This window comes from Pipra filicauda, unplaced genomic scaffold, assembly GCF_003945595.2.
Source record: "Pipra filicauda isolate LSUMZ 115617 unplaced genomic scaffold, ASM394559v2 scaffold94_size2452230_pilon, whole genome shotgun sequence".
Taxonomy (NCBI): Eukaryota; Metazoa; Chordata; class Aves; order Passeriformes; family Pipridae; genus Pipra; species Pipra filicauda.
The window spans coordinates 1,656,918-1,684,115 of NW_024105142.1; the positions used below are offsets into that span (position 1 = coordinate 1,656,918).

Here is a 27,198-nt window from a genome sequence, read left to right on the forward strand (position 1 = left end):
AATTTGCACACATGGTAGTGGAGTTGACGTGGTGACATGGGACCTGGAAATTCCTGTTTGTGCCATGGGTCTGCTGTGCTGTGGAGGGCTGTAGTGGCCTTGTCTGAGTGCTCCCAGCACTTCTGCAATTCCCTACCAAACCACAGACAGTGGCAATCACTAAACCTTTCTGTGCAGCTACGCAGAGGAGAACCACTTGCTGTTTTGGGTTGCTTGACACTGGGAGAGGGAATTTCTCCAGTTTTCTGCATGGAAGAAGAAGGGACCCAGGTGCTGGTGATGAGATGAATAAACTCAATGAGCATAGAAGAGCACAGAACAGGAAAGTTTATACAGAATGGAGATGTGTGCTGTCAAATTCAGGGCATGGTGGGCCTAGAGGATGAGCCATGGTGGAAGGAGACCAGCCTGAAGCTCAGACAGTATTCCTCTGAGTCAGAGCACAAAGCATATGGAAGGGAAAATGGTTTCTCTACTCTGTGACAGACTCTGAATTTCATCTACAAGCAGTCAAGAGGGGTGATGGAATTAGAAGAAGCGCAAAGTTCTTTGATATTTTGTCCAGTCTTTCATATTTCTTCTGATTTAGGAATAAGAAGTGGAGACATTTGGAAATTATTATTTTATATATGCAATCATTTGACTGTGTGAACTGTGACCTGCAAATCTGGCATACACATACACACTGTGTGCTGTGGGAAGCCAGCATGGCTGTGCAGCAGGGAGGAGAGGCTCAGAGATGGGCAGGCTTTGTGTATCTGGAGACTATGTCACTGAAGGGTACACAGAGAGCCAGTGTCCCTGAGACCCCAGGATGTGCTGCACATGCCACCCCTGAAGCTGGCAGAAACCTGTGCACAAATCAGTCCTGAAAGTTTTGGAGGATCAGAGAAAGAATGTAGTGCTGCTGCTTCCTAGTGTTTGGTTATTGTGTTTAGATTGTTTAGATCTCCAAAGAGGATCTGAGCTCTAGAGACGTCTATTTTTCCCCCCTAGATGCGTGTGCTTGTGTGTGTGTATGCCTGTGCATATGAAAATTTTCCTTCAGACATTTGTCTGCTCCCAAATAGCAACTGCAGAGACTTCATCAGCAACAGCAGCATTAACCTTGCACTGACCTTCTAATAAGCAAGGTATGAACTGCTTCTGTGTCCATCCTTAGTCTGAGAGATGGAGATGAAAGGAGGTTTAATTTGGCCCATTGAATGGGTTTGTTGTCACAAAAAGCCTAAACTCCCCTACGGCTGTAATGTCTCTGTTGACATAAAGATTTTAATATAGGTTATGATTAGCATCAAGAAAATGTTAAATGACATAAATTTACCCCCAGATAATAATTTTCAAAATTATTTTTCCTATGTTATTGCTGCTTTTTCACAAATGTATACATTACAGAGGAAAATGGAGGTCAAAGGTGTTAGCGTAATTAATGAAATATGGGTCTAAAGAATGTGGTTTAATACTAAATTCTATGGCACTGAGAGGCTGAACTCACTTCAGCTGCACTGTGAGACTCGCAGCAGTTGCGAGTGTAAATCTGACGCTCTCTTAGGGTTGTTTAGGGATTCACAGAGCCCAAAATTTAATTTTACACATATAAATGCATAGGTTTTAAAGCCAGAAGAAACTACCAAGATCTAGTCTGACCTCCTTTATAATGCAGCCACAGAATTTCACCTTGTAATTCCCTGCCTGAGCCAAATAACATGACTATTCATGCCAGAAGGGTTTGTGCTTTAATTCAGTGAGAGAACAGGTATGATACCAGCCTGTATCAACAAAACCACAGAACACAAATAATGCATGTCAAGCATCAAATTCTCTCGAACTCGTGGTGATAGTAATGAAAATTGCTAAATGTCTTTGACTAACAAATAAATCTGATTAAACTACTCTGTGATTATAGCTATCCTGTGAGCAAGAAAGGACATAAATTGTTAGATATGTGATTTATAGAGTATTATTTGATTTTCTCAGTAACTCTCTATGTTCTTGGGTCTTTGATATTCTGATAGCAATGTCCTTTGCAAATAATGCAAAATGATGTATATTTTAGCAGCTACTGGCTAGATTCTCAAGAGGAAGCATTCTCTAATAGCCCAGTGCTCCTGAGGGACTTTTACAAGTAATAAAATCCAAAGTATACAAGCCAGATTTTCAGTCAAATCTCACTTATACAGACATGAATTTCAGCTTCAGAGATCTTTTTTTTTTTTTTTTCTCGTCGCAAGACAAGCCCAGATGATGTGCAACCAGATTCCTCCATCCTGCAGACATTTGAAGAGTCAGCTACCTACGTGGTAGGGCAAATATTTGGTGTCTGAAGTGTGGCACAGAAGCCAACTATTGATCTCTTCAGTGGGGCAGGAGTGGGGAAAAGGTCCTTACACAGCAATCTCTTTGTCCACTGAACTCCTTTCCTGCCTGCACTTTCTATTACCAGAGGTAAAGAAGGCAGAAAACAGTCCTGTATGTGCTGATACAAAGGCCAAGTGAAGAAATTTTTGATTTTTCCCCCTTACAGGTGAGGATACTAATGGTAAAAAATTATCATAGATGGCATTTAATGTGGTAAACTGAAATTTCGGATAAAGCATAATGCAGATGGCATATCCCCTCTTCTCAGCCTCTTTTTAACTGGCCCTTACTGGTGAGAGTAAACATTTGCTGTTAGAAGCAGGGAATAAGTCTTTTGGTTTAAGACAAATCCAAGCTCATTTGAATTACAGTGTAAATAAATAATAAAAATTGCAGTAATTTGTACAATTATGAAATAATAATATTAATGATGAGAGCTGTGAGATTTTTTTTTTTATCTTGCAAAATCTTTGTGCAGATTCTTTTTTTCTTCACAGCTTTAATACTGTTCAGATGTGTGGCAACAAGGAAAGGATTCACTGAAAGTTCTTAGCAGATGTGCTTGGAGAAAACCCAGCTCCTGAGACTGTGCATTATTGTCACCATCCCCATCAACAGCAAATGTATTAGTGTTTGCAAAGCTCATATATAATTCACTAGCTAATGTAATTCAAAACCACAGAGAATGCAGTATTTCTGTTCTTGAACTTAAATTTGTTTAGTTTTTTGAGTCCATATGATTCTGAATTTGGAAAACCCAGCTGCACTTAAATCCAGTGCAGGACACCCACTGAATACAGTTTGGGTTTCCTGTTATCTCCTTATGAATAAATGAAAACATTACAGCAGAAGTAGCTCTTTATCTTTCATTTAAACATAACAGTTGTGATGATTACACTTAGCAGAGGGTGGATTTTGTGATTGTGGTAGTATTTCCATTTGTTGGTTTGCTCCTATATTTTTATGCCAAAATGGCAGGCATTGCTAAGCTGACAGACTAATTTAGCTTCAGTAGGTCATCCAGTTAAAGCAAAGAGCAGAATTTATGCATTTGCATTACACAAAAGATTTATACTTTTTTAAAAGATTATGTTTATATTGGCCTTTAGTAATTGGGCCAAATTCTTGGCTGATATGATTTAACTGAATTCTTTAGGCGTGATATTTCAGCAGAGAATTTGATCATAGCATTTACATTTTTATAGCTATAATTTGATATATTTTACATGCAGATCATGTAAACATCTATGGTTACTGCACTTAATATATATATAATTATGAGCATAAGTATGCATGCATGTATAGATATATACTAATAGTACAATAAGTAAACATCCAGGAGCACACACTTTTATTTCGGTTTATGATAGCCATCATTTACCATTAGCTAGCATCCTAAGTTGACAATGGGGAATGTATCTACATTTTATGTGCCACCATGGAATAATTATGAAATATTTATTGTATGGAAATTATTTACATAAATATGTGTTGTATTTACAGGACAGAACAGAAACTTGCAGAGGGGGCTGTGACATGAGAGTTCTGCAATGACATTTGAAATAATAGGAATATTCCTAGCAGCTTTTAGGACACTTTATCCAATTGGGTACAAACGAGCTGCGTTTATCTGTGTGATGGTTGGTTTGCAAGTTTTGGGGTAAATGATCCAAGAACAGCAGAGTTGGACATATTTTATTTGCACAGTGAAATTCTATTGGCAAAAAAAGCTGCAAAGACAGTTTATATTTTTGTCACACTGTAATAAGCGACTAACGACCCACAGAGAATTTGGGAAAATGTCCTATTTACATTCCGTCCTGTTTATGTGGTCTGTTTTTGCATACAAAGGAGGTTTTTGTTTCCACAGGGCTTGTCAGCACCTTCTAGATATTCCCCACCAGTCTCCACAGTCCTCTTTGGCATCAAACTTCATTTCCACACGTAAAGACTTTTGTATGATGTGTCACGTACCTGGCGATTTTGTCTGTACAGGACATGGTGATGAGCTGCTCTCCCAGCAACACCCCGTCCCACGTCTGAGCTGCGTTGTGACACCGCACAGGTATGGTTCCTTCCCCAGACTCGATCTTTGTTCGGAGGTGCCCACGGTATTTTCTCACTATGTGCTTGCTGCTGTTCACTGCGCAAAATAAACACAGGAGTGACAGTAATTAAATATTTTTTAGAGAGAACCTGAGAGACTGTGTTCATGCCATAGCTTGCATTTGCAGAACCACCTGTGGAGGTCCTTTAAATTGGATGCAAAATTAGATGAGATTACGGCCCATGAAAGCAGCACAGTGCAGAAAAGAAGGTGCTCCCTAACATGGTTGTCTTTTCACATCAATTAAAACTTACACACAGCACACGCAGAGCTCACATTCCCCTTCTATTTCCCTTATATGTTTAAAAAGAACAGAGAAGCTTTGTTTTTTAAAGAATCAGTACAATTTCTTGGTTTAGGAGTGATCTGTGATGGGGTAATATTTGGAAAAGCTTGGTTCAATGAGTGTCATCAAAGACTCAGCTGCATGATGCCGACCAGCCCAATACTCCACTGCGATAATCAGTGACATTTCCTGAATAATTTCAGAACTGAGGTTTTGATTTTTTATCACAAAATTTCTTTGAAAATTCTGAAAAGATAAAGGTTTATACTCTGGATCAAAAGCAAATCAAAACTTGCTAGTTATTCACTGCTCGCTGAAATACCTTCTGCAGTCTACCTGAAATGATGTACCCTCCTGCCTTGTGTCATACCTTTTATCACTTCAGTGATATTATATATTTGAGTGCAAGGCAGCTACCTCTGGGATGTCACAGGGCAGCTTATGCACTTGTCCTGCTCTGCAAGGAACTGAGTCCTGCAGATATGCAGTAAGTATAGAAGATAATGACATTTCAAAAGCACTTCACCTTCATTATTATGAAAAGAGAAAAACTGAAGTTCATGATCAAAATCACTCTTACCCTCCTTACACTGCTACTTTACCCCTGGGTATTTGGATTTTAAGAAAACAACAAGGAACAGTGAGGAAATTCAATGGGTCTGCTCACCACCTTAGCCTCAGAGGATTTCACTGGAGGACAACTTCTCCCTGAAGCAGACCTTTCAGTTTCCCTCTAGCCCAAAGGAAAATAATGCAAGACAGTACATGATGGCCTTTTCTGTGTGCTTGAGGAAAAGGAGATCTGCTTCTACAGACCTGAGGCTTTTGCCCACATTTCCAGCCGTTCAGTGTATTTTTCCATGCCTTCCCCCTCAGCTGTACCAGAAGGTTTCTGCATGTGAAGGTGATGCTCCTCAGTTAAAGGTGATGCTCCTCGGTGGCCCACGGGGCTGCTTGCATTCCTGGCACTGAGTAACACCAGTGTGTCAGAGGGGGCTGATGGAACCTCTGGCCACGAGCAGGTGTCTCTGTGCATGATCCCCAGCCACCCACTCCTTCCCTCTGTCATCTTTGTACTGTCTTTGCTTTGTATGGCTATTGTCTGTGCTGTGAGCTCTGATGGAAGCAATGGATTGACTTTGGCTGCTGCCAATGGATGGTTTGCAAAAAGGGAATGGAAAAATAAATTGCTTCAGCCTGTTGGGATTAGCAGAGGCAGCAAACATATGTAGAACAGCAGAGTCAGCTGTGTCCTGCCAGCAGACGGGCAGCAGGGCCCCCACCAGTTGATCATTGCCTCTTCACTTCCTTCCTGATTTTTTTAAATTTAAGATGGGGGTGTGCGTGCCAGTAGGGGGCTGGACCAGATATCAAATAGATTGGTTGGCCATGGCCCAAACTGCTTTCCACCTAAACTCAGGCTCCATCATTTCCAAAATATTTGCAGATACTGTAGGGTTTGTTTGTGCTGCTATGGGATCTGAGTTTGAGGAAGAGTTGTTGTTCCACTGCCATCTCCATCAGCAGCCATGTCCCAGTAGGGGATGTGGAGGGGCCTTGTGCCCAGCTGTCAGAGAGTACCTTACAAACTGAGACGTTGCAGTAACCACAAGACTTGAAGTATTGTGGATTTTCAAACTTCAGTTATGAGGTAAACTGGGAAGAACCAATGGGCAAATAAAAAAATCAGTAAGCAAAAATGCCAAAGTCTCACAAATGTCTTAGATCCCTCTACTCTCAAAATTCCTGGTTGTACCAACACCGTCAGGAAACCACTTTCATGGCCGTGTGTGTTGATCCTTTCTATATCCCTCTTGTCTGGGGTGCTTACTGCAGTATCATTCAGAGGATGCTCTTTGGACAGAATTAGTTATCTGGGAACTGGTCCATATTTTTCTTGAGACTCTGTGGGGAAACATTTTTTAAAAACTTGAAACAGTGGTGAGCAGCATTTTTTATTATTAAACCACAGAGTCTTCGAAAAGGTAGCATGAAATTTGGACAACAAAAGTAGAGAGTGATCACTTCTGCTTAGCAAACACATCTGGCTGAGCAAGAGTGAGAAATGTATAACACAACCATTTTGCCTTTATCTGCACATCCTGCAAACCGATGGCAGGGCAGAGCTAGATCTCTGCCAGGGAAGCAGTGAAGAGTGACTCAAGAGGCTATTGCTGTTTTGTCTGGTAGAAAGTTTGACTTTAAGCAAATCAGTTCTCTTTTCCTAAGCTTTCCCACAGGTATAATGAAGATAATGATGCTTTCTTCTTATGCAAATTCATTTAAAGGTACTGCTCAACAGCTATTTATGAAAAACAGATGCTATTCTTTCAGTAAAGATCTACCACAGGAGTCTGCCTGCTGGAAATCCCCCAGGATAAAATGAATTTTTAGTGTTTCTTTCTCCATTTTTTTAAAAGAAAAATATTTTCTCTTGTTACACTTTTCTGTCTCCATTTCCCATCTCTCTACATTCTTCTCACTTCCTCACTCCTGCTCTGACCCTCCCCTGTAGCTGCCTTGATGTCCTAGATTGCTCTTTTTTTTGGGCAGTTCACCATGTTGATACACACACATTTCACATACATGAAAAAGGACATGTAACTGTTAGGGAATTCTACTCATTGCAGTATAATATGAGCAGCCCATCATTTACATAACTTTGATTTCACTATATAAATGTTACCTAAGTGAGGGGCAAAGCATCCCACAATATGCTGACAGAGATGAGGAACCAGTTCAGGAGAAGAAATAGCAGCAGCCCTGCAAACAACTTTTGAGCACTTGGAGAATTTAAAGCCAAAAATTTTGGGGGAGAGGAATCTGAAAGACTTCAGTGAGTTTGATGGGGGAGTCTGCTTATTTAATTTTTCATTTGTCTATCTGATCTTCTCAGTTTCCCTCAGGACCAAAGGAAGTATAAAAGCCAAAGTACTCCATGTATGGTGGTTCTTACAGCATTCTGGGCCTGGCCTGCAAGTACCAAAAACTGAACAAAAAAGTTTTTAAAAGCATCAAGGAAGTGTGTGCAAGTGCACTGATAATCTCAGTTTCCGAATTATCATATTAACTCAGTGTCAAACTTTGCTCCCTGTCATGCACGCTCTGCCCAGGGTGCATCCGAGCAGAGGGCGTTGGCTGATAGGATTCAGGCAGCTGTGGCCAGTGTCCACTCACCCCAGCATACACTTCCACAGTTCTGATAAGGGGTTTTAGCTGCTCAGCTGCTATTAAATTCAACAAATAGGGTGTGATTAAAACCTCGTGCAGTACAGCCTGTCTCAGGTTGCTCACATCGCTGGGATAGTTGGCACGCATGCTCCAAAAGATTATCTGTGGCATTTATATAAAACACTAATAACCCAAAGCTCTGAACACTTTCAGATTGCCAATGATTAAATAAATCCAGATCCGCAGTTGGAACACACTGAGTTCTTTTTTAGCTTGTTGTTAAGTAGCACAGGAAGATATAAATATTGAACAAAGGAAAAGATGAGGCTCTGTGAGTATTGCACTGAAACTGCAGACAGAGTCCAGCACATAAACTGCATGACAGCAGTAAAAAATGCAGTCCACTTTCTGGCACAACCTGCTATGGATAATTTTAAAGCAGTCTCAGAAATGTATTTATTTATACATTTTAAAGTCACAAACTACAGCCTACCGCTGTTCTGCTGTTCAGTACGATCAAAGCATCAGTGACTATAAGCACTTCTGATCTTTGCTGTGCTGGTTCTCCAACTGCTTAATCTCAGCTAATTGCAGGGGAGAAGGTGTCTGTGGATGCCACTTCAACCAGAACAAAATGTCAATTCAAGCCGGAATTGGAAAGGACAAATTTGAAAATCATTTGGAGTGGATTTACGATGTGTGCTACACTCAGATGTGGAAATTACTCCTGAGAGTTCCTAAGATAAAAAGGTGCTGGATTATTAATTATTGGATTAGAAATGTACACAGGTGCCTTGTATTTAAAATCAGTGAAACCCACTGATTTCAAGGCTCACCCCTTATTTTTGTTATTTTCTCCAGGACCAGTTATGGCTTACATGGTAATGAAAAAAACCACTCCATATTTATTATTTAGTTAAAGAGTGAAGAGGAAATGGAAGGTGATTAAACAGAATCACACTCTGTCTGAAATTTTGCATGACTGCCTCAGATGTTCATTTTCTGTTTCCCCGCTTCAATGGAGGCTGCTCTCTTCTCAGGAAGGAAGAAATAAAACAGCCTATCTTGCATTTTTTTTTCCGTGGTTGACCCTCCATCCCTCAGCATGGTTTATAAAGCATCCTTAGAGCAGTTTGAGATAAAGGGGTGGAAAGAAGAATGCTAACATCTGACTGCCTTTGTATTTTGGTGGTTATTAGAGATGCTCTTTCCTCAACCAGGTGCTGAATAAATGTACAATATTACTGTTTCTGGAGGTGTTGAAGTGAGAATCATGGCACAGCAAACACTTTGGATGTGTCTCCTCTGCTGGGAGGGCTGGCTGGTCAGATAAATCACTGCTGTGCTGTGCTTAGTGACCAGCACAGAGCCAGCCTAAAATGCCATGGGCCAGGTTTGGAAGCAAGAAACTTTAGGGGTATTCTGAAAGAAGCCTGAATTTAAGGAAAAAAGAATAGGCAATCTCACAAATTCATGCAAAGCTGAATTGTGGCTTCTGAGGGTAGGATTCATCACACCGAGGGCTGGAAGGGAAAAGCAGTGGCCTTGTCTGAGAGTCTGCGGAGCTGCCTCTGTGGTGAGTGCAGGGATGTGTCCTTCCCAGGAGGGAACACAAGCACCTGTCTTGCACAGGTTAAATGGGTTAAAACTATGTTGAGATGAATCCCTTAAAGTCTAGATGAGACTTTTAAATATAAGCCATGAGGTCTATTGCATCTGAATGCAGTCCCAGGAGGGATTTGCCTGCTCCCAGAGTCATGTGCTGCCTACCATGTTGTAGCAGAGTTCAGTTCAGATTGACATGTTGGACCTTATCATTAGGCCCTATATACAAATATAAATGCTGAATATATACTTCATCCGAGAATGTCACAAAACCTGGGATACCTGTAATTTTTTGAACTGAAATTAACAATTGAAATTGAACTTCTTTACCTTTTCTCTCCTTCCTGCATCTTTCCTTTCTGAAATACTGTCTTTTGACAGCAGTCCTTACCTTGATAAAATCTGCCATCTGATAAATGATGTTACCTTTGGTATATTATTCTTTCTCTTTATCTTCAATCTATTCTTAATCTTCAAATAACAGTTTTCACTCTTTCTACTTCTTCCATAATTTTTCATCTGCCAATAGTTTCAAGTGATGTACTGACAAGGTGTAAAAGCAAAAGCAATTTTTCCATTCATAGGTTATCAATATGTGGCATTTAATCCAGAAGAACCAATGAAGGGAAAAATTTGAGGTTTGAATCCAAAAGAACATAAAGGAAATGACTGCATTATTTGTCCTCATCTGTTTTAAGTACCTATTAATTAAATTATGATTTTTGGATTGAACTGTGGTGTTAGAGACAGTAACTGTAGGAAGGTGTAAGAAGGCAATTCCAACATGTTAAAGCATGTCAGTGGTGTTTTTTATGAAAACTCTCCATTTTGGTCCATCAAAATACTTCCATATATGATCACTGAGGGGTAAAATTTCATCTGTTCAGATGACACAGTAATTTATCGTGAATTTTTATTATTTTTGTAGACTAATATGAAAGTATTGAAAGCTCATCCTAGGGAGAAGTGCCAAAATACCTTTATTGAGTTAACTGCTAGAGTAGAGAATGACACTTTAACACATGAAACCCATTTTACCACTGGACTAACTTCTAAGTAAGCCCTGGACTCCCAGCAAGCTTTAATCACTTCAGGGGACAAAAAAAAAAGATCTAAGAAATAGCTCAAAACATGTACCCTACAAATAGGTTTTCTATAATGTCTGTCTTTGAGGAATCCTGGGATTCAAACGTGAGTAACTAGTTAAAATTCACATTAAAATCATGTGTTGGCAGCAAAGTCATGCACAGCTTCATATAAGAGTTATAAATAACTGTTCTAGGCAAGGAGGAATGAGCATACTGGGTCAGGCATCAGGGAGAACCTTTGTGCCACCCACAAATCCAGGCTGTGGACTCCAGCCTTCTCTGGAGTAGAAAAGCATTAATATGTTGAAGCCAAAAGTAGAAGATTTATCAGTGGAATTAAGATTCTGTGCATGTGGCAATCAAGGAAAGTGCAACTCAAACACTTCAAGATGATTATTTTTAATTACTAATTGCTCCTCTCATCTAAAATCAGATATGCCATGCCACTGCTTTGGAAGTGCAGCTGCTCCCACAGAGGAAAGTCTGGAGATCTGGCAAAGGGCTGCACAGGTGCTGTGAACTCTGTAATGGAGAAGACTTCTGCCTCTGAAGCTTTCATAAGCCTTGTCACCAGTCACAAAGGCATATTAGCTGGTCTCCAGCAATGACCAGCTCATCTTTGACAGAGTAGAGAGATGCTGCTGGTTCCCAGGTCAGCAGCTAATCAAAGCCAGGGCAGTGGCTGGAGGCTCCATGTGGAGAGAGACATCCTGCATCAGTTGGAGGCCACAGGGCACCAGCTGTTCACCTGTGTCCTAAGCTATGCATCGCTGTACTTTTTTTTTGTTAATGAAAAATGTTTTCTCTTAAAGTTAGGCTTTGTCTTTTAAAAATAGTTTGTGTGAAAAATGTATCAAGATCACTGGAATTGCCCATTTGGTGACAATTCTCTCCTCTGCCATGTTTTAATCAAAAAGTTTACACAAACATAAAGAGAATGTGTTATTCATCATAACCCTCTTTCTTTTATCAACAAAACATGCTGTTATTCATGTGGCTTTGGGATTTTGTTGTTTATGTGAAATTGAAATCTTCAAGAGTGATTTAAGAAAAATGTTGTGAAAGAAGTCAATGAAATATGAAACCAGAAAATGAACACCATGAGACAGAAACAACTTCAATCTGTCAATACTTTTCAGCCACCATATGGTTGGTATGAGTCTAGAGAGGCTGTGGTTCCTGATGCATCTAGTTGCATCTGATGATATATTCTAGTTCAGCTTCTGGAGGAGCTGTAGAGTCCTATGGTGTCTGGCTGAAGAAATTAAACCTAGTTCATCAGGAAATGGTCCCTGCTGGGCTTAAAAATCTATAGATTATAGTTACTAAATTATTCTGAACAATGTTATAATAGTGCTTAGAATATATAGTACTTTCCATTTCAATATTCTACTCTGAGCATTAATTACCCATTCTCAGAGCTGTGATAGCTGGATACCTTTTATTCCCATTTTAAAAGGATGGAAATAGAAATTACCAGGATGAGGTGAGTTGCTCAAGGCTGACTAGAGAAGGCAGCTAGCAGAGTCCTAGTTAGAATTAAATTGTTTGATGCTTTTATGCAGATGTCTTCAGATTTTTCTCCTAAGAATCTGAGAAATTCCCCAGGAGTCTAGGGACTTCCAGAAGTCTCACAGAGATCTTAACTGGACCTGGAGTTGCCTGAAAACCTTTATAAAACTCAGCTCATGAATTTTACCTGTGATTCCAACTCAGTGGAAGGGTAAATTAGACTAAATTAGATCCGAGTGGGTGTAGTTTTTGCCTACAGAGATTTTTCTGCACTACGATTTGATATTTTCCACACAAAATATGTGCCTTCAGTAGGTGCATATCTGTAGCAGGCTATGGGATGTTGGGGGTGGAAAGGAGGAAGCCATATCCAGGAGCATGTTGTCTCTTTGTCCCTGCTGCAGAGGACCTTGGAGAACCTCAGACATGACTATTCCTTGTCCTGGACAAATTCAGGGACAAAGAGCTTTTCTCAGTGAAATATTCTACTATTATTCTGAAAACTTCTCAGGCATGGTCTTTTGCTGATTAATGTAGCCTTTTTATCACATCTGCACATTGCATCCAAATGCAGTGTTTTACAAAGCTGCAAACCCCATAACAAAGCAGAATCAATAAATACAGTGCAATGCCCTTTGGCGATTCAAGCATTCTGTTAAAATTAGGATCTGATTATAGCTGTGGAAACCTGTTTTTCTGAATCCTAGCAAACACATTTTGCTTTATATGAAAGCTTTTCTAAGATGTGGCCAGTGCTGGCTCTCAGCAATCCATACTTTTCAGCATATTCTTTCTCTTTTCCTGCACTGACATATACTTCTAAAAATCTTATTTTCTACTTTAAAACTCCCCATGAAACAACAAAACCCAAATAAAGCAAAAGCATCCAAGAATATCACAAGCAGAAGGAATTGGGACATTTTCAATGCATTGTCAAAGGCAAAGGGTTTTCTCATGATGTGTCAGTTCTGACAAAGTTTTATAACAGAGACTGAAGAAAGGGAGCTGTCTAGCTCAGCTGATAGGGAATTCACTGATCCACGACTTGGGAGACACAGATTCAAGTTTTTATTTGATTCTAAGTGGCCTTGAATGAAAAAGCTCACCCTGAACTAGGCACGAGAGGAAATGAAATAGGGTTTTTCTACCCCTTGTTACTGTGCTGATGACCAGGAGACATGAAAGATGAGATCCCAGTTTCACACAATTATTTTTTAAAAAAAAATTGCCTGAGAGGTTTTGCTTTCTTTCCAGCCAGTCAGTATTTTGAGACCTGAAAATTGTCCATGAAGTGGTTATTTACTAGTCAGTTTTAGCAAAACTCCACTAAAAACCTAACTACCCAACCTAGTGGAGATTAATAATGGAATATAAAGCAAGAGCAACTTTCACAGGTTGATTAATTGGCACTGAAAGCTTCAGGACTTTCAATGTAGCAAAATGAGAGCCTCTTTCTGAGGTGTATTCCAGAATAAAACTGTAAGTGCTTTCATAGCTCTCCTAAGCCTGGAGACTGCTGGTCTCTCTGTCAGGTTTAGGGGCTGGAGCTGACCCTAGTGACTGGCAAAAGGTTTATCAGGGCTGGCCATGTAGGGCCTCGGACCTCTCCTTTGGATTATCCAAACTGATGGGTTTTCCAGACCTTCTGGCACTGCTACTCTGAGCAATGGGTACATCTGAGCACTGAGATGCAACAGCTGCTGCTTCTGCAGCTTTCCCCTCAGGAGGCATCAGAAGGGCTCCAGGGTTCACAGCCAAGAGCTTGGCCCAGTCACCATCTCTATTCATTCTAGTACCCCTGACATGAATCTTTTCCACCCTTTTCCATTCTCTATCTTCTCTGCAGCCCTCGATGAGCAGAGAGTGAGTAGGAGATGCTGGGGGAGGAAAAGCTTCTTGCAGTGCTGGAGATGGCTCAAACCAGTGCCTGCAGGTCCTGTGTGGGTGTTGTGCATTGGAAGAAGCAGAGGAGCTCCACCCATCTTGAAGAGTCCCCACACAGGCTTTATGTTGCTGTCTCTCGCCCACTTCCTTATCATAGCTGAACATCACAGACCCACCTTCCCTCAAACTTTTCCATCGTTGCTGTGGCCCTCCTGTTCCAGAGTCCCACTGATTCCTCTCAGCCACACTTCCTTCTCCCGAGATCCCTTTGTCCACCTTCCCCAGAAGAAGGCGGCTCCCCCGCAGTCCCAGTGTGGACTTATTTTAGATGCTGGGAAGAAATCTTTGAGCTTGGCTACATGCAGTACCACCTCCACACCTGGGAAGCCCTGAGCTAAATCCAACCATTACTCAGACCCGCAGTGCTTGGGGGGACAGAGGACCATTACATCCAGACTGGACTCTGCTGTCCTCTTTGCCCATCCTGGCAGGAGCACACTTCACCTCTGCTCCCAGCCACAATGTGGTGATGTGTGTAAGTGGTGAAACGAATTCACCAGAGACTACTGTCCTGTGACCATTCTTTCCCTACCAAGTTAATTTGAGTGAAAGCAGTCACACTGAAACAGCATTTCAGCAGCCTGGGAGGACTGAGTTAGAAAACAGAGCAATTACATATAAAACCAATGCCTGCTAACAGTCCTGAGAAGGGACACAGCCTCTTGACAGACCAGCTTGTAGTTAACTGTAGAATATAGTTTCATTCCCCTTGTATTTACTTAGGAAAATTGAGGTTGTGTCAGCAGCACAAGCAGGAAGGGGCCATTGCTTCCACAGAACTTGGTCTTAAAGGAGTCTGACAAAGGGTTTACACCTGAACCCAAACCTTTTGTATACATCCCAGTCCAGCCTTGATGAAGTGAAAGGACAATTTCCTTCCACTTTCTTTAAAACCAATTCCCTAGCCCCTGAAGTAATCCAACAGCCTCGTGCTGTATCTGCAATTTCTGCAGCATCCTTTACATGACAAAGCGATCTGGGCTGACCGCAATAATTCATCCAGCACTAGGATTATTTCTCCCGAGGCAGTATTCAGCACGACAGCCTACAGTGTTGCATGCATTTTTTTTTTCTTTCGTGTTACTTCTGGGCATGGCTCTCTGTGATAATTTTGTTCTGAGATCCCCCGAGGTATTGTTCTGCTCAGTCATATGAAAAATAGGAAAATAATGCACCTTCATCCCAGTTCCACAGACGGGCCATTCATCAGCATAAAATCAACTTTACAGCCTAGGAGGAAGGTGCTCCATGCAGTGAATAGCTACGAATTTCCAAGATGGTTTCCCAAGCTGCAGCAGGCCAACAGTTGTGACAGAGAGATGTGATACCCAGGAGCATTCGTACAATGGAAAAAAATAATAGTGTCCAAGTCCAAGGGATGACCTATGGTTACCCTTGATTTTTGCAACAGGGAAGTATATCAATCTGTTAGAACCTGTTTTTTTTTTTGTAGTTACATATATCTAATTTCTTTTCAGCTCCCTAAGTTAACTAGATGGTTCTTCTTGAAATGCTTTCCCCCTTTACTATCTACTCATGAGAACATAATTTGTCCATTTAAACAAAATATGGGACTGACAAAAGGAAGGCAAAGATTTCTTTCCCTTGCAAATCCAGAGATGTTCAACAAACCCAATGGTTTTGGGAATAATACTAGCTCAGTTGCTGCCATAAACATCCCCATTGTATTTCCATCCTGATAGCTGCCTACAGGACCCTGAATTCTGGGCTCTGGGGTTGACAGTCTCCTGACAGTTGTGGGAGATCATTTGTGTCCATCTCTTGGAGGCTGCTTAGATGGCCTCAGTTTGAATCTGGCCCTGTCCATCCAGTCTGCTCAGGTTATCTGATCTGAGGATCATACAGTGATGCAATTCTGGGTCAGCCCCATCTGAACACAGAGTGCTGAGTTACTGGTGTGAGCAGGGCAACCCTTCAAGGCAGCCCTGGATTTGGGGGTTAACAGAGAGCATGTTTTCTGAGAATGGAATAGAAAATCCAGCAGCCGGGTCGCAAGCAGGGAAAGCACAGGTTTGCACAGTGAAAGCACACTTGAAATAGAGAGCACAAACTTGTTTTCCTGGGTACTCTTCAGCTTCCCAACTCTCTGAAAACCGCAGTGCACATCTCATCACATCACCTACTAAGGCAATGATCTGGCTCACGTGGTTGCAAGTGGATCCTGCTTAGATGAGAGCTCTGTCAAATGTGTGTGCATGAGAGCTTCAGCACAGCTGTAGGTTAATAGACAAGCAGGAGGAAGACCCCATGTGGAGCAGATGCAATGGTGTGTTTCAGACCTAAAGGGAGTGTGGGATAAAACAGGAGCTGGGCTATCAAGGAGTCAATGGTACAAGGCAATACAGCATGTTAGCAAGAGATAGAAAAGCAGCCCAGGGGAGAAGAACTGAGACAAGCCCTGGGGCAGACTCTGTTTGTCTCTTTGGCAATTCATGTAGTGAAAAAGAGAGAGTGCATCTCTAGAAAAAAGATGGACAATGAGGTAAAATCCTGCCAGAGAAGGAGGAGTGGGGAAGCAGAGGGCTTTTTAGCTCAGTTTTTCAAGCAATTCATTTTGCTTTTCAAGAGGCTTAAAAAAAGCCAATGAGTCAAGAACCACTAAATTAGCTAGGAAGGTGCTTTAGCAAATCAAGGGCTTGATTATTCTGTGGCTTGACCTAGATTCAGGAGAAAGTGTAAAATATGAAACAAATACTACAGGGCTAGCTGCCCCCAGGGCTCCACCTCATGAGCTGGAGCATGTATGCTGTAATGGGAAACATCAGCCCCCTTAGAACCTTCAGGAAACCCGTGTTAACTTGGTGCCATGATACCGTCCTTGGAAGAAGTCAGAAATCCAGGAACACCTGGCTCAGATGTACACAAAGGGAGAAGGTACCAGAAAGGGAGATGTGCCAGGCTTTCTGTCCTGCAGCACTTAACTGAAGCAGGGGCAGAAGCTGAGTGTGTGAGAACACTGTGAACATGCTGCCTTTTTGCCATATAGCTGTGCTATGACCTTGAGGTTGACCTTGGAAAATGCTGAAAAAATTCTTGGGAAGGAGACTGACTGGAGAGAATGAGCCAGAACAAACCTGTAAAAACTCTCACAAACGTCTGAAACTCCTCTGGCATTTCCCAGCCTCCTATTCCTGCAACACCACCGACCCTGACTGGTCTCCTCTCCTGCTCTCACCAGCCAGCTCCTGCCCCTCTCCTCTCAACCTTCTCCCCTACTCTTTCAAATTGTGTATTCTTTCAAAGCTTTGACTTCACTTGGTTCCCCCTGTAACTTTTTCCAACCTCCTGACTTGCAGGCACCAAAAAAGAGATATAAAACCCCTCCATGCTCATAGCAGCCCTGGTCCAATTGGATTTTGTCTCTCTTTTAGAGCTGCCTCAGGAGGTATTAACAAACGAGTCATCTTACTGACAGATCCAAGAAGGCCATCTCTGCAAACCAAAGTGAGATTTTACCTCTTTGTTCCTAATCTCCTGTCTTCCTGCATGAACCTGGCATGGCGTGGGCTCCCTGGACCTCTCTTCTGCATTGCAGCTGTTCACATGAACCATGGGAAGGGCAGACTTTACACATGCCACTAACTTTGTACCCTCCTCTATCTGGTAAGAAGTAAACTGGGTTTCAAATGCATGCTAGCTTACCTCTCCCTTACCAGAACAAAGCTCATAAGAAGGAAATGTGAGGCCTCCCTGAGGGTGCTGGAAAGGCACGGTGGATAATAGGAAATTTTTGGAAGGAGATTTGAGAAGTGGATTTTACTCACTTCTTATATTGATAAAGGCTTATCATATTCCTTCTCAAAACCAGAAACCACATGGCGAGACACTGTTTTTAAATGTTAATGCATCTTTAGAGAATAATCAGTAACGTTTGATGGCTGTGCTAGCTCTAGGAGAGGCTTCTTTGTTGTTTAAGAAATGAAACAGCATTCATCTGGAGTTTCTTGTCATTACTGGATGAAAGAAAGGTTATTTCTTTAGAAAAAAAAAAAAAGAAAAGATCTGAATGATAAACATTATAAAATACTTATCTTCCCAGATGTCTCTGGGATAATGTGAACTAAAACGAAATGCTTATCTCACTGAAGGACAGCTTTTGGCAGGATGGCTTTCTACACAGTGGTAAATTATTTTAAGAGCACTGGACAAAGGTAGAGGGATATGCTTAAAAGAGTGAATTACAAACCTGATGTAACACTACTGAATCACTGTGTAACCTTGGCTAAGCCACACAGCCCTTTCTGCCTCAGCTTCTGCATCAGGACAATAGTTGGTGTAATAACCAACAGAAAAAGTATTTTTGTGATTATATACAAGTTTAGTGCTTACTGTGTGTGTCAAGTATGGGGTGAGTATATATTTTTAAACACAGTTTCTTGTATATATTGTTATCTAAAGACTCATTCCCTCATTAGCTGGGAGATTTATGTGCTATTTGAAACAATCCATGAGTCAAGCAGCGTTCACCTGCAGGGCTGGGTTCTGCTGCCTATCAATGGCCAACACTGGCTGTCAGCTGCCCAAAGCACCTGCTTTGTCATGCATGGACGAGCAGAATCGAGCCTGGACAGCCTTTGACGAGAAGGCTGTTTAAAGGTTCTTGAGAATGGACCACATTTTAAAAATAAGTACAGATTTTGGTGCTTCCACTTGTGATGTCAAGAAAAGAGCAACCTAGGAAACCTACCTTCTGGAAAACATGAGGGCCTTTAACCAAACAAAAAGCTTTTTTAGATATCTCTTGATACACCCATAAAGTGGGAAGCCAAAAATCACTATTGGTTTTTGATATTCATAATCACTCCCTTTTTTATTTTTAATTTTGTTTTTAAGATGTTGCTATGTCTTCTCATTTTGTTACCTCATCAAGAATTTGTCAATGTGCTTTTTGCCTTTTAGGCATTTAGTTGCTTTTCTTCATTTTATAAACCCTGCTGATAGAATGTAGAAATCATGTTAGGCAAGGAAATGCATTTCCTTCCTGAATAGGCGAGTTCTGCTTTCTTGTCCCATGTTTCACATATGAAAAAAAGATTCCAGTCTGGGCAGAATAATACCTAATCCTTAATAAATAACTTATACAAATACGAATTCAGAAAGGAGTGAAACCACCATCTGATGGATTTGCCTGTGAGGAGGTGAGGTCGTTGTGTGACCTTGGATGATTAATTTTACATTCCCATGCCTGTGCTTCCTCCTCCATCTATTCTTCTGTCTAATTTTACATTCCCATGCCTGTGCTTCCTCCTCCATCTTTTCTTCTCTCTTGCCTGCTTCACATTCAAGGTAGTCAGGGCAAGGACTATTTCTCATGTGTACATTTGGCATCCAGCACTGTGGGTTTTGCAGCACTGTAAAATGCATGTATGAGAAGCAATACCTAAGGGCAGAGATAAGAGTGTACCTTTCACCTTGTGTATTTGATCATGGGGTGACAGATGTGTGATAAAAAAGCCACAGCTCCCTGGAGTCCCCTGTCCCTTATTGGGGGCATTCCCTGTGGCTAGGCAGGGGCAAAGCTGGTGCAGTGGGAATGCAACAAGGACATGCCTCTGCCATGGCAGGGCAATGACAGGGACATGCGTGTCTGGGGGAGCGATGAGGTGAGAGTGCCGGGTCATGTGGTGGAAATGGGGTGTGTCTTCATGGACAACAAGCCCTGCAGGTCTGTTGGTGGCACACACTGGCTCAAGACTTGTTTTATTTGCCTCATTTGCAGGATCACCTCTAGAGGTGAAATTCCCTGAAAAAACGTGTTTTTGCTTAAATGCCATAGGTATGGGTCTAGGGACTCCAAAGCTGACCTGGTGGACTCCAACTAGCCCATCTGCCATGCAGTGACTGTGCAGTTGATTTGACAGGCAAGATGGCCTGGGAAGGATCCTTTCCATAAGGGTTTTTACATTATTTGCTGCAAGTGCAGGTAGTATTTGGAGAGAGTATGACCATCAATCAACACTACACATGTGCTGTATCACATCATATCACAACACATCTTATCATATCATACCATCTCATTACTCTACTCCAGCAGCTGCAGCCTGGACAGCACTGGTTTATTGTAGATGCAGCCCTTCAAACTACACATACTGTGTGAACCCTGAGAAGAGTCTATGCATCTCCAACTAGAGTCTCGATCCTCTAGCCCAGCCTATGGCCATGGCTTCAAGGATTTCTTTCATCACAGAAAGGCATTTATTTACTGTTAGGGTTGCACCTCCTAGCAGGAAATGCAGGCTATTGGGGATGTATTCCCTAGCAGAACCACTGAGCCTCAGGAGTGCAGAGCAGTCTCCCACTGCCTTGCCCAGCTCTGATTTTCCCTGCACACCCTGGCTGCCCCAGCAGATGGGGTGTGTTCTACAGACACTCACACCCCCTCCCCAAAACTCGTAGTAGTGTTTTTGCTCTCAAGCAAAATGCTTTCTGCCAGCAAACAAAGAGAGAAAGGAAGACTGATCTTAAAAAAAAAAAAAAAGACAAAGCCCACACCAAAAGAAGAGGGAAGATGCTTTTTCCTTACAGTCGGTTGTGATTTCGTAGGGGGAGTTGAGGCGCGCATCTCCGCAGGGTGAAGTGCTCACGTACAGATGGAACAGGATGTTCTCCCGCAGCCTGTAGCCTCCTTCTTTTAATCGCACGAAGATTGATCGCTCCCAGTCTTCTCGCCGTTTGCTATGATCACAAAAGAGGTTCCAGGTCATTTGTTACATGCCAAATCAGAAACATTTCTGTGCTCTCTCTCTCTCTCTCTCTCTCCTTTTCTCCCTCTGCTTGTTTGTTTGTTTTTATTAGCACCTGGCATCATATATTTTGCCTAGTGACAACAAGAGGAAAACGATAAGCTTCTCCATGTGAAGGAATGTGTAAAGGGGGTCAAAACCACCAAAGTGCTTTTGGCTAGCTTACCTAGAAAACATTTGAATGATAAAACATGTGGATTTTTGAAGGATAACTCTCCTTCCTCACATGTGCGGGATGCATAAACATATTGATTTTAAAGTGGTTCTGGTGCATAAAAAGAGAAAAAGTTCTCTTAGGCTCTCATGTGAACACATCAGCTCTGCTCATCACAATGCTGAGGCACATGTTTAGACATCAGTCACTGCAGCCAAGATATGAGTTTATATGTTCCACCAAAAAGGGCCTCTGATGAAGCACCCAGATTTTATGACCACTGCCAGCCCTCCCTGCTCCCCAGGTGTTGCTCTTTTCCCCCATTCTACCAGAGTGACCTACAAGTGCTCCACCTAGGCCAGCTGCGTCCTCTTGGTCTCTCTGCATTTTTGGAAATCAAAAACCATCCTGAGAAGCGAGGACAAAACTTGAGTGAGCTTTTCTCAGCTGAGTTGAAAGAGATACTTATTAAGCTGAAGCTTTTATCTTCGCAGTGGTTCAGCAGCTAGATGGGGACGCAGTGCACATATTCCATCAGCAACAGCTGCCCAGGAGGCCAAACCCTCCCAGTCCTGCCGTTTGCAGCAATAGCAGAGCATTAAGGCTTCGCCACTGTGCAGGTCCTCTGATGGGTTACATTTGGGAAGATATGGGTGATTTCTCTGACAGGCAGCTGCCTCTAATATGTACATTTGGGTGATGGTCATGATTGCAATTCTGAAGGTGAAAATGTGATTAGTGAAATTATGATGAGACTCCTTTCTGTCTGATGGCCTGGTCCTTCCCTCAGAAATGCAAGGGTCTTTTTGTAGGAATATCTCTGAACAGAACAGCACCTGCAGGTAATGGTATCCTTGGGATGCTCTTAATAAGCGGGGATCCTACCCGTTTAATTCACTAGAGGACAGCCCACTAACCAAGGAGATTTCTGCTGGTGTCTCTGCCTCCTGTTAGTGCAAACGGGTGCTTTCTACTCAGCCTTTGAGCAAGTCCTTGGCTTTAATCCAAGCTGCCTCTGCCTGTTTTCTCCCAGTGCAGCCTCTGTGCTATTGAAGCTGTTTGGCTGTCACTCTTCCATAGTTTGGGTGTTTTGTCATTTTTTGATGCCAGGATGCGTTTGCTGTCAGGAGGAATTTACAGGCACATTAGCTCGCCTGTCAGGGACAGGGAGCAACACTGGCTGCTGAGCTGGGGCCACCACATGCAGCTCCTTCATTTTCCATTGGCTGTGGTGGAATTTCCCAACTGCACTAATTATATGAATGCCCTGATACATGCCTAAGAATACAAGAATAAGATATCCATAAGTCCTGCTGCTTGGACTTTGGAGCAATTGCAGGTAGTTTTAAATAATTCACTGCAAAATCAGCTAGGAGAATACAAAGCTGTGCCGTCCAAATGCCTGCTACTATTATGTTAAACCTCAGCAGAATCAGCTTGCATTACTTAGAGACAGTTGCTATGTAAGGTTGGAGCAGTCATGCTTTGGGCTGGATTTCAGGAGTTTAGTGATCAGCTCCCATTCTGTTTTCACTGGTTATTGTTTTTCACTGATTAACCTTGCTCTCTTACCTCTCCCTGAGTACCAAGAAGGGTCTGCGGCCATTGTGGCTGACAGGTTGGGTGATAGACAGCTGCTCTAAAAATAGATGGCAGGGCTGGAGGACTCTTTCCTCCAGGAGGCCGAGATTCTTTGTATCACATATGGTCCTGACCTGCCTTCGGGATGGTTTTCTGGGAGCTGAACTCAAACATGAGATTCATTCCTGCACTGTGGCTGAACAGGTTTAATAACAAAACTCTGAGAGCGCTGTTGTAAATGTTTGTGTTGCAAAGCCATCTGCCATGGCTTAGCAAAGATTCTTGTGGATGGGATGTTCAGGGTATTTCAAAGCCCAGGGGGACTCAGGGATCTTGTGAAAATTGTCCAGGTGAAGCATGAGATGTGCTTCTGCAAAGTGACTTCTACTCCAGCACCGGTACACTTCTGCCTTCCCTCTGGGATAGATGTTTTGAGCTGTGAGGGGGCAGATGACTTTGCAGTAGCTGTTCTTTGCAATGCCCTTCTCACAGCCATACACACCTGCACAAACCAAGGGAGAAAGAAGCCCACAGCGAGCCCACAGATTCCACTCATTCAGAGGGTGGCATTAAAGTGTCATTTTTGCATGCTGGCAGTTACTAAAAGAGGAGAATTTGTCCCTAAACCTTTGCCTGTTATGAATTCCTGTGGGAGAGTTAGGATTTGAGGCTGCTTCAAGAGGAACATTTAAGAATGTGTGAAATTCTAATCTTCTGCTAAAGTCCATTATTTAGCATAACACATCTATGTTTTGAGCTGACTTCAAGAAGATACTTAAGCACATACTCACGGTTTAATATACATGAAGCATTTTGGTGAAACAAGGTCTAAGAAGCAGAGGACCTGTTTTTAGCATGTAAATGTATGTATGGGAAGTTTCTGGTACTACATACTATGACACATCATCCTAGAGAAACTAACAGCAGATTTAAAAGGAAGGAGCTGTGTTCATGAAGAAATACTAGATTTATAACAAGCATCTGGTTTTCCTGGGAAAAAAACCCTGAACTCTACTGGATTAAGACTATTCTTTGCTTTTTATCTATAAAATAAATAGTGGTTTGTGTCTGACTTGCTGGAACAGTTTACTTTCTGGTAAAATCATCTCTCTAGCACCTGCAGGGCCACTGCAGCAGCACGCTTACTGTGGTGCTGATTTATTTTAAGAATAGTCCATTAATTTTATTTTTCTTTAAAAAATAAGAGTTGGATTTTCTTTTCTTCCCTATTGGCCAGCTGGTATAAATAATGCCACTGAGATCAATGTGAATTTTCCTACCATCATTGCAAGAGAATTGGACTGTGGTATTTGTGTGCTTTTTGATGGTGATTTTTAGAAAAAAACTTCTCAAAAGGTCTTTCTTGTCCTTCTTTTGTACATCAGAAAATTTACGTCTTACTTCTCATCTCTTTCGTGAAAATCTTGAGAACTGGAGGATTATGGTTGTCATAAAAATGAAATCTGGGAGGGCTAAGAGTTTTAATCAGACAGGTTAGAAGCTGTCAGGTTTTAGTCGTGCTTTTAGCTTTTATTTAACTCAAGCTTTAGACAATGAATTGTTGAAAGAAAGTTTCCTTTTGAAGTATTTGTTGCTCTTGCTTCTTAGAGAGGATAAAGTTCCCATTCTGGAACTCTTTCCCCAAAAAAGTCAGGAAAGCCACACCTCTAACATTTAGCAATAAGGAGAGAAGGGGAAAAAATAATTTATATATTGCTGAAACTTTGGCTTGTAAATGGAATTGTTCTGCAGCTTAAATATGTGAAGATGTTACCTTATTCTCTCTTTATAGAAATGGAAAAAAAATTGCCCCAGTACATGGCAATTAATATCCCCCACAACAGATACTTATGTAGTATAGGTACATGATAGTCCCACCTCACAGATGCCAATTTCTCCCCACTGGTGATAAAAGGATCCTTGAGGATCAGGGTCATATTCGACTGCCAAGAAGTAAATTTAATTCAGTGAATCTGTGTCTCCTGGCCATTAGTTTTATATCCTGGCTCTTGCTTTCTCCAACCTGCTTGTCACTGCTCTTAGAAGCCTTCATGTTGCACTCAGACAAGTAGGTGTTTTGCTTTCAATGAGATCAATGGTAGTATTTTAAATTCTGGAAAAGAGGATCCTTTTCAAAGACAGCATAATATAGAAAAATAACTCTTGCACTGGAAGTTCCTGAAGTTTGAAATCCAGTTGCAGAGACCAGTTAGAGTAGTTAGGCTTGGTGGGAGGCAGTTGTGTGGAAAATAGGAAATAATCTCCACAGAACAAACTTGCCTTTTTCATAGTGAGTGGTGGAAAATTCAAGCTCTTTGGGTCAAGAACAATACTTTCATTGTCTGTTTGGGTTAGGGAACCATCTTTTTATCTCAGTTCATATATGACTTTGTACAACAGGTTCCTGGCCTGGGAGAGGACTTTTATTTGGGCTAGGTTACTGCAAATGCATTGCAATGCAGAAGCCATATTTGTGTTTCCTCCAAGCCTGAAGTGGTGTGCAGGGAGTCCCAGTGGAGCTGAGGTAACATGTTTGTCCTAAAAAGCCTGTTCTTTCAGCTATACAGGAGCACCAGGTGTTTTCTCTGGCAATCGGAGATGTCTTTTTCTAGAGAAAAAGGGGTAAATGTGACTTCAATATGCAGAAAATGCATTTTTTATTTAATTTTGAAATACCCCATTTTCTCATCATATGATGAAGCTACCAATGATGGCATGTAGCAATAAATATTAGAATTGAATCACAGAATCATAGAGTATATCATAACACACAGTTTTGCTTCCCCATGGACTTTAAGGAAGCAAAATCTGATTTGACAGTATCTCCAGCTCTGTCTTTCAAAGGTGCTTAGCCTTGACAATTTTGGTTGAGATTTTTATTGTGTGTGCTGGTCAGGGCAGCAGTGGTGCCTGGTCTTGGCTCAACAGAGAGCAATTTGAAGTTATTGTGAACAGAGCTTTTGCTGCACTGAGGATTCTCTTAACAAAAGACTGTTAACATTGATCCAAATAAAATAATAATATGACTGAACACGTTAAGGACGTGGATCAATACAAGTTTAAGATACAATGTTAGCACTTGTTTCCCAAGAGACCATAGCACAAAGCAAGTACTAGGGCTGCTACACTGCTGAAAACATAATAATTTAATGTAAACTAGAAAGCAATTCAGAAATAGAGAAAATATTATTTTTGATTAAACCCTTCAATGCTCTTGTCCCTCTTTGTTAGCCAAACTCATGTACTCAATATACTCTCTTGCCTTCCACTCCAGCCTGAAGTGAAAATAACCATTATTCCTATTATTGTTGCTTCAGTGCAATAGTATCACAAGTGCTTACAAGAACACAAAATCCTGTTTAGATTAATCCTTGTGTCTGTGACCTGATGCAAAACCTTCTGGAGTCAAAGGAAGTTTTTACACTGAGGTTAATGGCCTTCAGAAAAAGTCACATGAATTTACACACAAGAATGGAGGGCAGAAGAATGACCTATAGAGAAGGGGTTTTTTTGTTTGCTTTCTTTCCTCGCTTCCTTCATTCCTTGGTTCCTTCCATATAATAACTGCCACCTCAGCTTCACTTCTGCTCAGTTTCCATAGGATCATAGGATAATTCAGGCTGGTAAGGACCTTAGGCCTCTAGCCCAACCTCCTTCTCAAAATAGTTTGACAGGTTGCTCAAGGCTTTATCCACTCAGGTTTTGAAAATGTCCAAGACAGGAGGGAGGCTGCACAGTCCTGCTGATTGACCTGTCCCACTGTTTGCCTATTCCCATGGGGAAAATTAATCTTCATACTCAGACTGAGCTTCTCTTGTTTTAGTGTGTGCCTCTTGTCTGTCACCTTCCCACTGCACACCTCGGTAAAGATGTCAGCTCTGTTGTGTTGCTGACATATGTTCTGCTGGGTCTGCCATCCCACCTCCAGGCTGAACAGGTCCAGATCCATCAGCCCTTCCATGCAGCCCAAGTGCTCTGGCTCCTGAGCATCTGGACAGCCCTCGCTGAGCCCATGTAAGATGGCTGATGTCTTTTCTTTACTGGGTGACCCAAAACTGCACATAGTATTGTAGATGTAGTCTAATGAGTGCTGATTAGTGGTGGAGGATCACATCCCTTGTCTGACTCTTCGTACTTCCAGGGATCCTGTTGACCCTCTCTTCTGCCAGGCACAATACTCTTTGACATCCATCTTTCTATGAACCCTATCTCTTTTCAGCAGAGCTGCTCCCCAGCCTGTATTGTCGCAGGTCATTCTTTCCTCCTTGGTGTGAGAATTTGACAGAAAACTCAACAAGGACAAATGCAAAGTTCCTACTGGTCCAGTCCTCCAGTTTGCCTGGATGACAGATTAGCCCTCAAGAATATTGGCTGGTCCCCTGCACATTTTAGTGTCCTCTACAAAGCTTAAAAACAAGCACTACATGACCTTTTACAGATTTTTTGTAGACATGATCAGCGAGGTACCAACACAGACTTCTGCAGTACCCCACTTATTATCATCTTCTAGGCTGTGTATGACCTGTTAACCATTTAAATGGTTACCAGGTGGATTTGGCTGAAGAGAGTATCAATAATTCCACTGTAATGGTTCTACATGCTATAACATTTTAAGACATCATAAAGAA

The 27,198-nt window shown here is 41.8% G+C and overlaps 1 protein-coding gene across 1 annotated transcript in view; it reads right to left on the minus strand.

The window, feature by feature from the left end:
• ADARB2 (adenosine deaminase RNA specific B2 (inactive)) overlaps window positions 1-27,198 on the minus strand; it is a 300,863-nt gene that overhangs the window by 13,914 nt on the left and 259,751 nt on the right. The window contains exons 6-7 of the mRNA XM_039391362.1: window positions 20,616-20,767; window positions 4,333-4,501 (exon numbers count right to left, since the gene is read on the minus strand). Of these exons, the coding sequence (XP_039247296.1) occupies window positions 4,333-4,501; window positions 20,616-20,767 (321 nt within the window). The remainder of the gene's footprint in view (window positions 1-4,332; window positions 4,502-20,615; window positions 20,768-27,198) is intronic.